General features: G+C 46.5%; 1 protein-coding gene and 1 pseudogene across 1 annotated transcript; both read left to right on the top strand.

The window, feature by feature from the left end:
- The first annotated feature begins 920 nt into the window (after window positions 1-920).
- LOC120404384 (pepsin B-like) lies at window positions 921-6987 on the top strand. Its single transcript, XM_039536818.1, has 9 exons — window positions 921-976; window positions 1290-1443; window positions 2047-2164; window positions 3214-3332; window positions 4296-4495; window positions 5004-5126; window positions 5688-5832; window positions 6414-6512; window positions 6813-6987. Exons 1-9 carry the CDS (start codon window positions 921-923, stop codon window positions 6963-6965), a joined length of 1167 nt encoding a protein of 388 aa, XP_039392752.1. The 3' UTR covers window positions 6966-6987.
- A 1235-nt stretch (window positions 6988-8222) lies between these two features.
- On the top strand, window positions 8223-13905 carry LOC120404013 (annotated as a pseudogene).
- Window positions 13906-14712: the final 807 nt, after the last annotated feature.

Here is a 14712-nt window from a genome sequence, read left to right as displayed (position 1 = left end):
ACTTTCAGTGTGCCGGAGCAGCGTCTGCGTGGGATGTTACTGAGTAGGAAGATGGGGACCCAGTAGCGTCACATCCTGGCTGGCTCCACAGTAATTTGCCATGTAGACAAGCCCTTAATACCAGCTTTTCTGAGGTAAGAACACACGTTTTTCCTAGTGGTGACAAGGCCTTCCAGCACTAAGTGACTTCAGATTAGAGCTGGTTGAAAAGTTTTTGTCCTAAGTTTTTGTTGTTGTTTGTTTTTAACGCGTAAATGGCTTTTTTTTCCACAAAAATTGAAGCTTGCTCCAAATAAAATTCTGATTTAATTTTTATTTTTTTTAACAAAAGAAAAGAAACGCAAACACTTTACACTGTTTTTTGTTTAAGTTTTTGCTTTTCAGTGGAAGGTCAAGAAATTTTGATGCAAATTAAAATGTTTCCCTTTCATTAACATTTTTTGTAGGAAAAAATAAATTTTATATACATTTATACACTTTATATAACTGCCCCTTCATTAGTATTATCAATTTCCATTCAGTCTAAAGAATGTTTTCCTTTGTTTTTGAAAAGAATGAGCCAGTGTTTGAAGCAAACAGATAATATTCCAGTGTGCTGATTTTTCGATAAGACATTCCTTTGTCAGAAGCAGAATTTTCCTTCTTATTGGACCTCAAACATTTGATCTTGCTATCGAAGGCATTAATTGCTTTAGAATCTCAGCACCCAAGAAAAGAAATGAATTTTAAAATACACAGAATGTGTTGACATTGGATTAGTGCGGTGAGATAGGAAATTGGGTGTCAGCAATTAATGGGTATCCTGGGTACAATGCCCATGGTATAAAAATAGGGACTCCATATCACAGACTTCAGCCCACTTTTGCTGCGGTGACTGACACATTCTGTACAGGAGCCGGCTGGTGGAGAAATCGAACACCATGAAGTGGCTCATCCTGGCCTTGGTTTGCCTCCATCTCTCAGAGGGGCTGGTAAGGTGAGTATCCCAGTGCCAGTATTGTAGTGATGAGGACATAGAAGTACCTAGACAGGTAACAGACAGACATCAGCATTTCTGTATTCAGCTAAGCCATGCCCTTATCTTTCTTTAGACCTTCTACTATTTCTGTGATATGGGCAAATCTATTTATGCCTCTGCATGACCTTCCTCACTTTGGGTGGTAGAACATTGACCACTAAGAGGTCCGTAAGATGAGGGAACAGCATCGTGGCAGGGACAACATGACAGGTGACGGAAGGATGAACGCTTTCCTTGCTGATTTCTGAGTTCTCTTCTTCATTCTGTGCAGAGTCACATTGAGGAAAGGCAAGTCTGCCCGAGAGGTCATGAAGGAGAAGGGAGTGCTGGACGACTTCCTGAAGAAACACAAGGTTGATCCAGCCAGAAAGTACTTTTTCAATAATTACAATGTTGCTGAGGAACCAATAGCCAATTACCTGGATGTGAGTATTAAGGCTCTTTCTCTATTCCTTTGCTGTTCTATAGCTCTCACTAGCTATTCCTTGCTTATTACCTACCCACCCACATAATTACCTAATGCGTCTATGTACTTGTATGGTCCCATTAGTGTAGTACCTATTCTTCTTTATGGCGATAAGTCAATAGAAGGGTTTGATCCCTCTTCGCAGACCTTGGAAAACTGCAAGTATTTGTAGAAAAAGCGGTGCTTGGGTTCTGCTGTTTATTTTCTGCTCTTTTACTCTCAAGTATTTGCTGTATGTTCTCTGGGACATTTCCAGAGAAAGGTGTTAGGATTGTAGTGCAGGACGGGGAGTCAGATCTGGAGTCTGTTCCTGGCTGTGCTACTGAATTCTGGGTGAGCTTGGGCAAGTCACTTCCCCTCTCCATGACTCCTTTGCCCAGTGTACATCAGGGGGATAATGGTAAACCTCTTATATCACCCCTTGTGAAGCTTAGCTCGTTAATGGCACTAAAAACCTTTAGGCTCCTCACCTGGAAGTAGTTAGAGAAGGGCAAAATATTATTTTTAAATGATTAATAGCGCAAAGGAATCCACCTGCCCACACGTCTTCTCTTTTTTGCAGTCCTTCTACTTTGGAGAGATCAGCATTGGAACTCCGCCCCAGAACTTCTTGGTTCTCTTTGACACTGGCTCCTCCAACCTGTGGGTGCCCTCGACGTACTGCCAGAGCGAGGCCTGCTGTGAGTACTGCTTAGCTCCTTAGCGTAGGTGCATGTCCTGGGTGCATTGTTCCTGAGAAGCATAGTCAAATTCCAACCAGGCAAGAAGAACTGGTCCTCTCAGACAGGCTTTGGGAATGTCATACACCCGTATCTGCTACTCCTGTTCTGGAGAGCTTCATTAAGCTATGGCGACAATATGGATCGCTCTTTCCTCATAAAAAGGTACTATGGTATTCTAAAGTCATTGTCGACAACGTCAGCAGTGGTGCTGCAGAGTATTCTGACGTTCAAGGAGTCACGCTGGGAGACAACTACTGCTTTGAATGGCATAACTATTGGCCAGCCTTCAGCTGATGTAAATTGACATAGGTGCATTGATTTCAAAAGAGTGACGCTGATTTACAACAGAGGATCTTGCCCAAATTTCTTAGCTACTCTGCTGTTGGGGTCAATAGAGATAAGAAGATAGATAATGTTGGTGACGTAAGCGCTCAAGCCCAGTGGTTAGTGCAGGGGTCAGGCCTAAAGGTTAGAGGAGAAGGTGGTAGTCAGGAATTGGAGCTCAGGGTCTGAACTGGAGTCAGAGGCCCCATGCCAGAAGCAAGGGTCAGAGAGCCCAAGTTAGGAATCAGAGCCGAAAGTCAGGACTGGGTTTCCTGGAGCCAGCCAAGGCGGGAGGCACAGGAGCTATCATAGCTCTACGCAGATGCTTTGAGCAAATGCGGTGCCGCTGCTGCTGCCTTAGGCGCTAGTTTGCTGACTCTTCACAGCAATCAGGCAGCCTACCACAGGCCAGCTATGCTTGTTAGGTTGCCCAGGGCTCTGCTACAGGCCCTGATTCCTGACAGGTACATACAGAAGACGCACGTTAAAAAATGAGGTGATGTGGTTTGCATTAGTGCTCTTCTCTGTTATGCAGAAACTCCTGGGCTAACTCTTGGCTCTGTTCTTTCACTCCATGGGACGTCAGCTGTTGGGAAGTGCTGCCCTGTCAGGCTACTCAGTCACCGGGTGGATGGGAGGTGGTCAAATCCAAGAGAGTCACCACGATCTTGTTTTTAATCCAGCCAATCATGCCAGGTTCAACCCCAACCAGTCATCCACCTTTTCCAACAATGGACAGACCTACACCCTGAGCTACGGTAGTGGCAGCCTGACTGTGCTTTTGGGTTACGACACAGTGACAGTAAGTGAAATACACACCGCCCTATCCTGCATTGCCATTCACACGGTCCAAGACCAGAAGGGACCATTGCGATCATGGAGTCTGACTTCCTGTATGACACAGCCCATAGCACTTCGCCAACATATTTCTTAGAGCAGAGCTTTTAGAAAAACGGCCCATCTTGATCTCAAAATTGCCAGTGATGGAGAATCCACCACAACCCTTGGCAACTTATTCCAATGGTTAATTACCCTCATGGTTAAAAATGTATGCCTTATTTCCAGTCTGAATTTGTCTATCTTCAATTTCCAGCCATTCGATTGTGTTAGACCTTCCTCTGTTAGCTTGAAGAGTCTGTCATTAAACAGTTGTTCCCGTGGAGATACTTTTAGGGTGTAATCAAGGCACCCCTTAACTTTCTATTTGTTAAGCTAAACAGATGGAGCTCTTTGAGTCTATCGCTATAAGGCATGTTTTCTAATCTATTTGCGCTGCATCTCTAAAATCATCAGACTGCATTAGTATTAAAAACAGCAGAAGTCACTGATAAAACTTTTCTCTAGAATATGTGACACATTGCTCCAGTTTTACTGCATGGGACTTGGGGACATTTATCTGAGGACACTTTATGAGCTAAATGAATCCATGATTGGATTCCATTGGTTTCAGTGTTGTGACGCCAGGGATGAATTTGGTCCTGTACATTTGATTTTTATGTTGTTGATTGGACCCTGTTAATACAGGACACAATAAGGGCTTGTGTACATGAGAAGCTTGCACCAGTTTTAACTTAAGGTGTGAATTTAAACGGATGTAGTTAAATTAGTGCAAACCCCAGTGTCGACAGTCCTATGGCTGTTTAAGAGTGGCTTATTTGGGTATAGCTGAATTGATCAGAAACATAAGAGGGCACAGTCATCTGATTTCGTTACCGTAATTTTGTGTAAAATTCCAGGTTAGAGCGATTATTTTCTTCCCTGGTAGGTCCAGAACATTGCCATCACCAATCAGGAATTTGGTCTGAGTGAAAATGAACCTACCAGCCCCTTCTACTATGCTCATTTCGATGGGATTTTGGGAATGGCATATCCTGCCCTGGCAGTAGGAGCCTCCGATACACCTATGCAGGAGATGTTGAAGCAGGGCCTGCTTACTGAACCCATCTTCAGTTTCTATTTCTCCCGGTAAGATCTCTCTCAGTACCCCTCTCTCTGTCTCCATTACCACATATAACACTCTATTTTCCCATTTCTCTTTCACATTGTACCTGTCTCTATATATATCATATGCCAACTCACCCACCCACTCTTTATCTGACTCTATGTATCTATATATCTGCTCACACACCCACTGCTATGTCTCTTCACCCACTGGGTGACAGGGGATGGATCACTTGATGATTACCTGTTACTTCATTCTCTCTGAAGCACCTGGCATTGGCCACTGTTGGAAGACAGGATACTGGGCTAGATGGACCTTTGGTCTGACTCAGTATGGCCATTCTTATGTCCTGTCTGTCGGTCTACTACCATAAGTACCCCTCTGTTTATTTTCTCTCTGTCTAACCATTGACCCCCCTCCCACACCTCACATACCATCCCACCCCCCATCCACATATATGTTACAGCTCCTGCTCCACAGGAGGGTAGTTTGTGTAACATATGTCTGATGCGTAACCATGTATGTTTCCAGCCAACCAACATATAATTATGGAGGAGAAATCATCTTTGGAGGTGTTGACACCCAGCTGTTCTCTGGCCAGATTACATGGGCACCCGTGACCCAAGAGGTTTACTGGCAGATTGGTATTCAGGAGTAAGTTCTGTTTGCAACCCCTCCACCCCCCCTTACCCTTTATTAACATAGGCATCGGCCTTTCCTCCTTATGGTCTGTAGGGAGCCTTTCTGGCTGTAATTAGTGGAGTCAGTTGCCCTGTGTCAACTCAAACTCTCCCTGGAGGAGGATGAATTTGGATCAGATCTGGATTTCAGGCACCCCCAAAAGGAATTTGGATCCAGGTTTTTGGTTATAGTAATGAAAGCTCCTAACCTAGGTTTCTATTCTGCAAACCAATTTGAACTTTAAACACATGAGGAAATCCCGTTCATGTTAATGGGACTTAAGCGTTTACTTAAAGTGAGGTGTATGCTTAAGTGCTTTGATGAACAGAGATGGGCTTAAGCTTGTACTAAGAGTTAAACATGTGTTTCTGTGCTTTGCTGAATCAGGGCCAGGGACAATGCTTGGCTGTATAGAATAAGGGTCCCGGGGCTGCAGGTTATCATGTATCCAAAACCTGGTCTCATCCTGCATCAGAAGCAGTTCCTTTTGCTGACAAATTGCTATAATGATGTTTCTTGTATTTCCCTCCTTAGGTTCGCTATTGGACAGCAGGCGACTGGCTGGTGCAGCCAAGGCTGCCAGGGCATTGTGGACACTGGGACGTTTCTGCTCACCGTCCCACAGCAGTACATGGGGGACTTCCTGCAGGCTGTGGGTGCTCAGGAATCCAATGGAGAGGTAGGAGCAACAGGTGCCTTGCCGCACTGCCGAGGACGTCTGTGAGGGATTTTGCAATGCCTGACATGAGGAATTTGAGACACAAGAAGATGAGAATGATGGACTTTTGGGTGATCAGGCACGGGTTCCTAGAGGAGCTCAGGGACAGAGTATTAAAGCTGGTGACGGCACTAATTACAGCTGGGGAACAGGAAGTCTCTCCTGAATTTGGGGAGAGAGCTCCTGATCTTCCTTTCCCCAGTGTAAATCAGAAGTAACTCTACTGACATCTGTGGGCCAGAGATCTGGCTGGTGTAAATCAGCACAGCTCTGGAGTTGTGCTGATTTACCCCAGTTGAGGAGCTGGCCCAGTGTAAAATCAGCAGGAGATCTGAAGCTGGCGTGGTGAACGTAAGCGTGTGTGGGGCTGGTGAAGCTGCTGCCCATGTGAGGGCGGAGTGCAGCAGGGTGGTTTCTCCCCTCTATTGGCTAGAAGGGTCGATACCTGGCAGTGCTACTCGCCTCTATTGGAGGCCCTGTAAGAGCAGCTTCTGCTCTCGATAGTCACAGCTGTAACCCTCATTTGTCTGTCGTTTCCACAGTACGTGGTGAACTGCAACAACGTCCAGAACATGCCGACCATCACCTTCGTCATTAGCGGATCCCAGTTCCCGCTGCCCCCCTCTGCCTATGTCTTCAATGTATGTATCATTTTAACAGCATAAAACACTTTTATCTCACCGAGACAGTGACCCAGCAGGGAGCCAGAGTTTCTGTGCAAATGCAGAGACCTTTCTGTGCAAATGCACTGCAGCTCTGTTTGCCTGGGGTGGGGTGGTTGCATTCCAACACTGTGAACTTGTAGGAGGGCCTGCTGCCGCTCCCATCAATCACTGCAAAGCTGCCACTAATTCTGCTGGGGCTTCCATGGCTAGCCTACATAGCCCTCTGCCTAGTCAAACAGCCCTGATGCGACCTCTCTCTGTTTTTCCCTCTGACAGAATAATGGCTACTGCACAGTTGGGATTGAGCCCACGTACGTGCCTTCCCAGAATGGGCAGCCCCTCTGGATCCTGGGAGACGTCTTCCTCAAGGAATATTATTCTGTCTATGACATGTCCAATAACAGAGTGGGCTTTGCCCCATCAGCCTAGACAAGCAGTTCATCCACCTGATTCGGACAAAGCCTTTCCCCTTCCTCTTTTCCGCTGGACACTGATGGAATCAGACTAAATTCATATGGACAGATTGCATCCTTCTTCATATGCCTTGCATAGCTTTTCTTTGGTTTGCATGCGACAATCAGTGCTCTCCAAATGTATCGTTACAAATAAACTGCAGTGAATCCAATGGTCTTGTGTCGTCTTTGGAGTTTGTTGAGTGAAGGTTGAGCCCAGCTGTCTGTCTGTGCAGACCGTATGATGGTGCACACACTACTCACTGGGACACAAAGCAGCAAGTTAATCTCTTGGGTCCTTCTACACTGCCGTAAAAACCCTGCAGTACCGAGTCTCCGAGCCCAGCTCTGCTGACGTGGGCTGGGGCTGCAGGGCTACATATCACAGTGTAGAGGTTCAGGCTTGACCCTCCCCACTCGTGGGGTCTTGGACCCTGGGCTCCAGCCTGAGCCTGAACAGCTATACTGCCATTTTTAGCTCCGCAGCCTGAGCCCCGCAAGCCCGAATCAGCTGAGCCAGGCCATGCCCTGGGTTTTTTATTGCAGTGTAAACGCACCCTCTGTTATCCACTCTGGGCCAGACTTTTGAAAGAGCTGGGCACTTAGGCTATGTCTACACTTCAGTGTAAGCCTGGGCTCAGACCCAGACTTGAGCCCAAACCCCTTTCTGTCTACACACACATCCCTCATACTCGGTCCCAGACCTAGGGTCCTATCATGAACTTTCCTATTATAAGTCAACCTCTGTGGTCTATGAGGGCCTGCTTCCAGACAGTTATAGCAACCTGCTTCTGGACTGGTAAGGCTGCCCCTTTGCATGTATTGTTACGCTGGAGGGTTAGGCCAAGCTGCTCACAAAGTTCCATATGCACGTTCTGGACCTGCTGCTGGTTGTCTGAGGGCAGCATGACAATGTGATCCCACCAGTCTGTGCTTGTGGCCCTGCTCCAGAAGGGCCGGTCTGTATAGGGGGTGTCAGTGGCTATACCGGCTGTATTGAGCCACATCAGCCAGTTCACGTCTGCCGTGTCTGTCTCCTCCTCTTCCTGATCCATCCATAAAGTCTGCCAGGTGCCTTTGGTGGGTCAGAAAACGCCGTCAAAACGTCCACCAGTAAGTCCTGGAAGCTCTGCCCGTTTCCTGACACAGGAGTGAAAGCGCAAGCCACAGAAGCTCTTCAAAAGGCGCCTCCTCCATGTTGCTGGCACTGGTAGATGGGAGCACACAGACCAAAATGGCGGCCTGGCAGGCTGTCTTGGTGGGCTGTTCAAACGTCCTGTAACATGCTGGGTGGACAGGCAAGATTTCCCACTCTACACCACAGTGAAAGGACTAGAACAGCCACATTTCTGCAGGGTGCTGGGGAGTCTGGGGAATGGTTGATTTGACTCGTGTCTGCGTGCTGCAGTGTGGGCACCAGAGCTCCAGGTTTGCACCCAGATTAGAAAATTCTTAACGTAGGGTTAACCATCAGTGTAGATCAGTAGTTCCCAAACTGGGGTTCACGAAATTTTACAGGGGGTTCTTGGGAAAAAATTCCCTAATGGCGGACAGAGCTGTCCCTAGGGACCTCGGGCAGCACGGGACCAGCAGCCCAGAGTCCCTGGATTTCCAAGAGCCCAGCAGATCAAAGCAAGCATCTCTATCACACTGAGGAGATTTAAACTTCAAGACTCCTTAGAAGAAATGGAAAGGGAGGTGCATCTTTTTTGCTGCTTTTAAAATGAAATAGGCAGCTAGTATTGTTTTTAAACTTATTATGAAGAACAAGTTTAAGCTTTGTTGTAATGTGTGTTTGCCTGGACAGTTCAAGACCTGAATGCTTGTGTTGGCTTCTTTAAATAAGGCTTCATTCTGTTTCCCATCTGATGCACCTTGATTTCCAAGATCACTGCTTTTATAATTTATACTCAGGTAAAGGAGAAAATCCCTGGAAATATTCATTTTTAGGAGGGGGTTCGTGAGACTTGACAACAATTCATGGGTTGTTAATGTTTGGGAACTAGTGGTGTAGATGCTCAAGGCCTGGAGTTTTTAAACCAAGGTGAGCTGACTTGAATCCCACTAACCTTAGGCTTACATTGCAGTGTAGGCAGACCCTTTGAGAACAATGGAGAATTCCTCCTATATTCCTATAGGAAACCAAATTTCTGAATTCTCTTTCTTTGCACAGCTGTGGTGGAGAGGCTGATAGTTACCTAGCTTACACAGAGAAGCTTCATTCACCGATGTTTGTAATATATTTTGAGATTCTCAGATGGGAGAGGGTGTAACAGAACAAAATGTGGTTGTGGTGAAGGAGGGAAGGACCCTCTATGTTCCTTACCCATGTACAGTATTCATAAGAACATAAGAACGGCTGTACTGGGTCAGACCAAAGGTCCATCCAGCTCTACCAACAATGGCCAATGCCAGGTGCCCCAGAGGGAGTGAACCTAACAGGCAATGATCAAGTGATCTCTCTCCTGCCATCCATCTCCACCCTCTGACAAACAGAGGCTAGGGACACCATTCTTTACCCATCCTGGCTAATAGCCATTAATGGACTTAACTTCCATGAATGTATCCAGTTCTTTTTTAAACCCTGTTATAGTCCTAGCCTTCACAACCTCCTCAGGCCAGGAGTTCCACAAGTTGACTGTGCGCTGTGTGAAGAACTTCTTTTTATTTGTTTTAAACCTGCTGCCCATTAATTTCATTGGGTGGCCCCTAGTTCTTATATTATGGGAACAAGTAAATAACTTTTCCTTATTCACTTTCTCCACACCACTCATGATTTTATATAGCTCAATCATATCCCCCCTTCGTCTCCTCTTTTCCAAGCTGAAAAGTCCTAGCCTCTTTAATCTTTCCTCATATGGGACCCGTTCCAAACCCCTCATCATTTTAGTTGCCCTTCTCTGAACCTTTTCTAATGCCAGTATAATTCACATGCTGTAACACTGCATGGACGTCCTGAGGCTCTGGTTCTGTTCCTTGCCAAGACTATCCTAACCAGTGGAGTGGTATGTGGTGCCCCTGCCTTCTCATAGTTGCACCTCTGTAGATTTAGTTTTGCCTGAGACTCGTTACTGTGTCACATGTTGCCAGTGCAGACCCTAATACGGAAACACAAGCTCAGCCTTAAAGAGGCGATGGACTAGAAGAAACCATGAGCAGCAGCTGTGCAAACCCTGCGCCCGTTGAAGTCTCTGGGAGTTCTGCCATTGACTTCAATGCGCTCAGGATTCGGCGGTGCAGCGCAGACAGACTGAAGCAGACAGCACCGATGAGCTGCTGGAGTGGCTGAGGATTCAGGACAGAGGAAGGTTCTGTTATGTGATGAAGCTGTTGGTGGGGAGCTGGCTACTAAAACTTCATCATTTACCAGTGAATGGATGAGAAAACTCCATCAGCCATGAATGCAGGATTAGCTAATTGGTGCCTGTGGGCACCAGTGAAAAGGGGCGTCTGGCCTGGAGAGTGTGAGAGAGATTAGATACTACAGGGGGCCAGGGAAGTGGGGCAATTTGCCCCGGGCCCCGCAGGGACCCCGTGAGCCCTGGCCTGGCGGCAGTCCAGATCTTTGGCAGCATTTCGGTGGCAGGGGGCCCTTCAGTGCTGCTGAAGACGCGGAGTGACTAAAGGGCCCCCTGACGCCAAAATACCGCCAAAGACCCGGACCACCGCTGGGTGAGTACAAGCGCCGCAACTCCCCCGCTTTGCCCCAGGCCCCCTGAATCCTCTGGACGGCTCTGAGGCTTATTGTGCTAGATGCTGTACAGATATATAAGGTCTGGAGCAGCAAATTAACCCCTCTGAAGCAAAGAGAGAACACGCCCATGGCCTGACATTTTGATAGGAGCTTTCTCTGTTCTGATTAGCAGTTTGGATCACAATCATTTGACCTCGTTATCTTTGAAACATAAGCCTGGCTTAATTTGCTTAAGCTACATTGAAATAAAGCTAACTGTTTATCAAAACAAGAGCATTCACCGAGGGGTTTGCAGTGGTTTAATTAAATTGGTTTTAAAAGCTTTTTAAGTTAAACTAGTGCAACTTTTTCACTGAGCCAAACTCTGACTTAACCAGGGCGTGGGTCAGTTAGGAATAATGTTAGCTACACTGACCATCACTAGGCATAAGTTCCATAGCTATGCAGATGCTCCCCGACTTACGCAATCGTTCCGTTCCGGAAAGCCTTGAGTAACTCGAATTTTGTGTAAGCCGGAAACGTATACTCATACGTTACGCAAAAATGTCTGCAACTTGAAAATCCTATTTCTGGCTTATGGAACTTTTTCCATAAGTGTGAATTTGCGTAAGTCAGGTCTTGCGTAACCCGGGGAGTGTCTGTATATATAAAGATATAGATATTTATTTGCTGTTTTTCGTCTATATAGTGGCCTTGAATTTTCTTCTCTGAGGCAGTGTGGTCTCCACTAACTCCTGACCCAGATCAAGTATATGCAGCTGTTAAGAAAAGCATCAGATCAGCATCTAACCTTTGTGAGATGCTTTATCTCATTTTTTGAGTGTCACTTACCCTTAATAATGAGACAGTCATTTGATTAAGTTACCATAATTTTGTGTAAAATTCTAGTTGGGAGCAATTATTTTCTTCCCCTCTAGGTCCAGAACATTGTCCTCAAACACCAGGCATTTGCTCGGAATGAGGATGAGCCTCCCAGCCCCTTCTGCTATACTTATTTCAGTGGGATTTGGGGAATGGTTTAGTCTGTCTTAGTGCTAGCAGGACACAACACAGTTATGCAGGAGATGGTACAAAGCAGAGCCAGCTTACTGAACCCATCTACAATTTCCATTTCTCCCGGTAAGATCTCCGTCTCTCTTGCTATAATTCTCTATATCACCAAATGTTGCTTGTCCAGTCTGTCTTCTGTGTCTGCCAACGTATAATTATGGAGGGGACATCATGTTTGGAGGTGTTGACCCTCAGCCTTTCCCTGGTCAGATTACATGGACATCCATTACTGGCAGTTCAGTACTGAGGAGTAAGTCCTGTTGGCGAATCCCTGTTATCAATGTGGGCATGAACTTTTCCTTCTTATTGTCTTTTGGGGAGCCTCTCCAGATGTCATCAGTGGAGTCAGCTGCCCTGTGTCAACCCATCCTCTCTGGGCAGGAGGCAGAACAAAGGAAGAAACCTCTGTGCCATCCTCAAGATAAAATGGAGGGATTACTGCTTAAAGAGAGGTCTGAACTTGGCCCAGGTGAGCTTGGCATCGGGATCTGGATTTCAGACACTCTCAAAAGGTGCTTGGAGCCAGTAATGATAAAAGCTTCTATCCTAGGCCCCAGTTCAACAAAGTTCTTCAGCATGTCCTAGACTTTAGATACATGAAAGCCCTTAAAGTTAGCTGCATGCTTTGATGAACAGAGAGGGAGTTAAGCATGCATTGAAAGTTAAGTGAGTGCTTCTGCCCTTTGTTGAATCGGGGCCCGTGACAGTGCTTGGCTCTATAGAATAAGGGTCTCTGAACTGCAGGTTGAGTATCAGAAGCCTTGTGCTCTTGGCTCAGCCTGCATCAGAGGCATTCTCGTGGCTGACAGACGTGTACAGTGAAATCTCTTGGGCTTCCCTCCTTAGGTTCACTATTGGACAGCAGGTGACTGGCTGGTGCAGCCAACGCTGCCAGCCCAGGCTATTGTAGACACCAGGACGTTTCTGCTCACCATCCCAGAGCAGTACATGGGGGACTTCCTGGAGGCTGTAGGTGCTCAGCAGAACAACCTGGATGTAGGTGCTACGAGTGGTTTGCACAGATGCTGAGGATGTCCTGTGAGGGTTTTTGCAATGCATGATACAAGGACTCCAAGATCATAAAGCTGGGCTGTGGTGTGTTCAGGCAAAGATTCATAGAGGAGCCCAGGAGCTGGAGGCTTAGAGCTGGTAACAACATTAACTACATTTGCAAGTAAGCACAGAAAGTCCTTCTCTGAGAGAGAGATCCTGACCTCCCTTATATCGCTGTAAATCAAAAATAAATCTACTGAAGCCCGGGGGGCCTATCACTGACTGGTGTACATCCACGGAGCTCTGTTGAAGCCAGAGGAGTTATGTTGACTAATCTCAGCTGGCCCAGTGTAAAATCAGCAGGAGATCTGAAGCAGGCTTAGTGAACGTAACCTTGCTGCTGTTCCCATGCAAGGCAGGGGACAAGGGAGCATGAGTGAGGCTGAAGAAGCTGCTGCCCGTGTGATGGCAGAGTGCAGCAGGGTGATTTCTCCCCTTTGCTGGATAGAAGCATTGATACCTGGAAGTGCCAATCTCCTCTGTTGATAGGCACTGCAAGGGCATCCTCTGCTCTCGTTTGTTAGACTTAACCCCTCTGTCTCTTTGCTTCCAGAGAACATGGTTGACTGCAGCAATGTCTAAAACATGCTGACCATCACCTTCCTCATTAATGGATCCCAGTTCCCTCTGCCCCCGTGAGTTTCGGTGCAGATTCAGAGACCTTTCCCCCATGCTGCAGCTCTGTTAGACTGTCCTTTCTAACAGATCTCTAAATGATGGGGTTAGTCTTCTAGCAATGTGACTTTCTAGGAACCTGCTCCTGCTCCCATCAAAGCCACTTAAATCTCCCGGTGCTTATGCCAGGGCTTCAGGGTTTAGGCTACGTAGTCAAACCACAGCACTGAAGCTGCCCCTGTCTGTTTTCTCTTACAGAAACATGGCCGAGGTTGAGATCACTTACTTGCCTTCTCAGAACGGAGGACCTCTTTGGATCCTGGGTGATGTCCTTCTCAAGGAATGCTCTTCTGTCTATGACATGGCCATCAACAGAGCGGGCTTTGCCCCATCAGCCAGGAGTCAGCTGGAAAGGACCATACCAGTCCCTCTCCTGCCTAAATCTTCTCTCCTGGACGCTGATGGAATCATACTAAGTTTATATGGACAGAGTGTATCATTCTAAATGTACCATGGGTACTGTGTGAACCTGCCTTCTGCTTTTGTATATTAATCAGTGCTCTCTACATCTATTGTTGCAAGAAAATGGCAATGAGTCAAATTGTCTCTTGTCTTCTTTGGCGTTCTGTTGAGTAAAGATTTAGCACAGCTGTTTATTTGTGAGTCCTGCAGCCTTCTTATTGCACACAAACTAGTCAGTGGGTATAAAGCGGCAAATTAATCCCTCTGTCATACGTTTCTGGCCAGACTTTCAACATAGCAGAGACCTCAGTAGCTTCCCAGTGAGAACAGTGGAAAATCTCCACTATGTTCCTGTTGGGAATAATGGGTGCTACTCTGTGCTGAGCACTTGTAAAACTCCTGCCATTTCATTTAGGTGCTTAAATGGGAACTGAGCATTATGGAAAATATAGTCCTTCCTAGTCAACTTTTAATTTAAGGGTCACACTTTCCAAAACAGCCTCTGAAATGGCACTAGCAGATTTCCAGGTCTATGTTTCTACATGGACAAATATCAGGTTGGAGCCTCAGCTAGTGTAAATCAACTTAACTGCATTGACTTCAGTGGAGCTGTGCCACTTTACACCAGCTGAGGATCTGGCCCTTGCATCTTTGCACACAAACTGGATGGGGGAAGGGGAAACCATGTGGTTGAGGCACAAGACTGGGGCTCAGGACAATTGGGCTGTAGTTCCCTGATCTACTGCAGACTCCCTGTGTGACCACTTGAGATCATAACTTAAACCTACTGAATAGCGTGAATTCACATCGAATTCAATGGGAGTTGCAGGTGCTCAGCACCTTTCAGGAT

This window comes from Mauremys reevesii, linkage group 4, assembly GCF_016161935.1.
Source record: "Mauremys reevesii isolate NIE-2019 linkage group 4, ASM1616193v1, whole genome shotgun sequence".
NCBI classification, from domain to species: Eukaryota; Metazoa; Chordata; order Testudines; family Geoemydidae; genus Mauremys; species Mauremys reevesii.
This window is presented reverse-complemented; position numbering and strand designations above follow the sequence as displayed.

Coding starts and splice junctions, on each gene's coding strand:
- LOC120404384 (XM_039536818.1), top strand. CDS start 921: ATGAAGTGGCTCATCCTGGCCTTGGTTTGCCTCCATCTCTCAGAGGGG. Junction 2,165..3,213: donor CTGCCAGAGCGAGGCCTGCT/GTGAGTACTGCT, acceptor TTTTTAATCCAG/CCAATCATGCCAGGTTCAAC. Junction 5,127..5,687: donor TGGCAGATTGGTATTCAGGA/GTAAGTTCTGTT, acceptor TTCCCTCCTTAG/GTTCGCTATTGGACAGCAGG.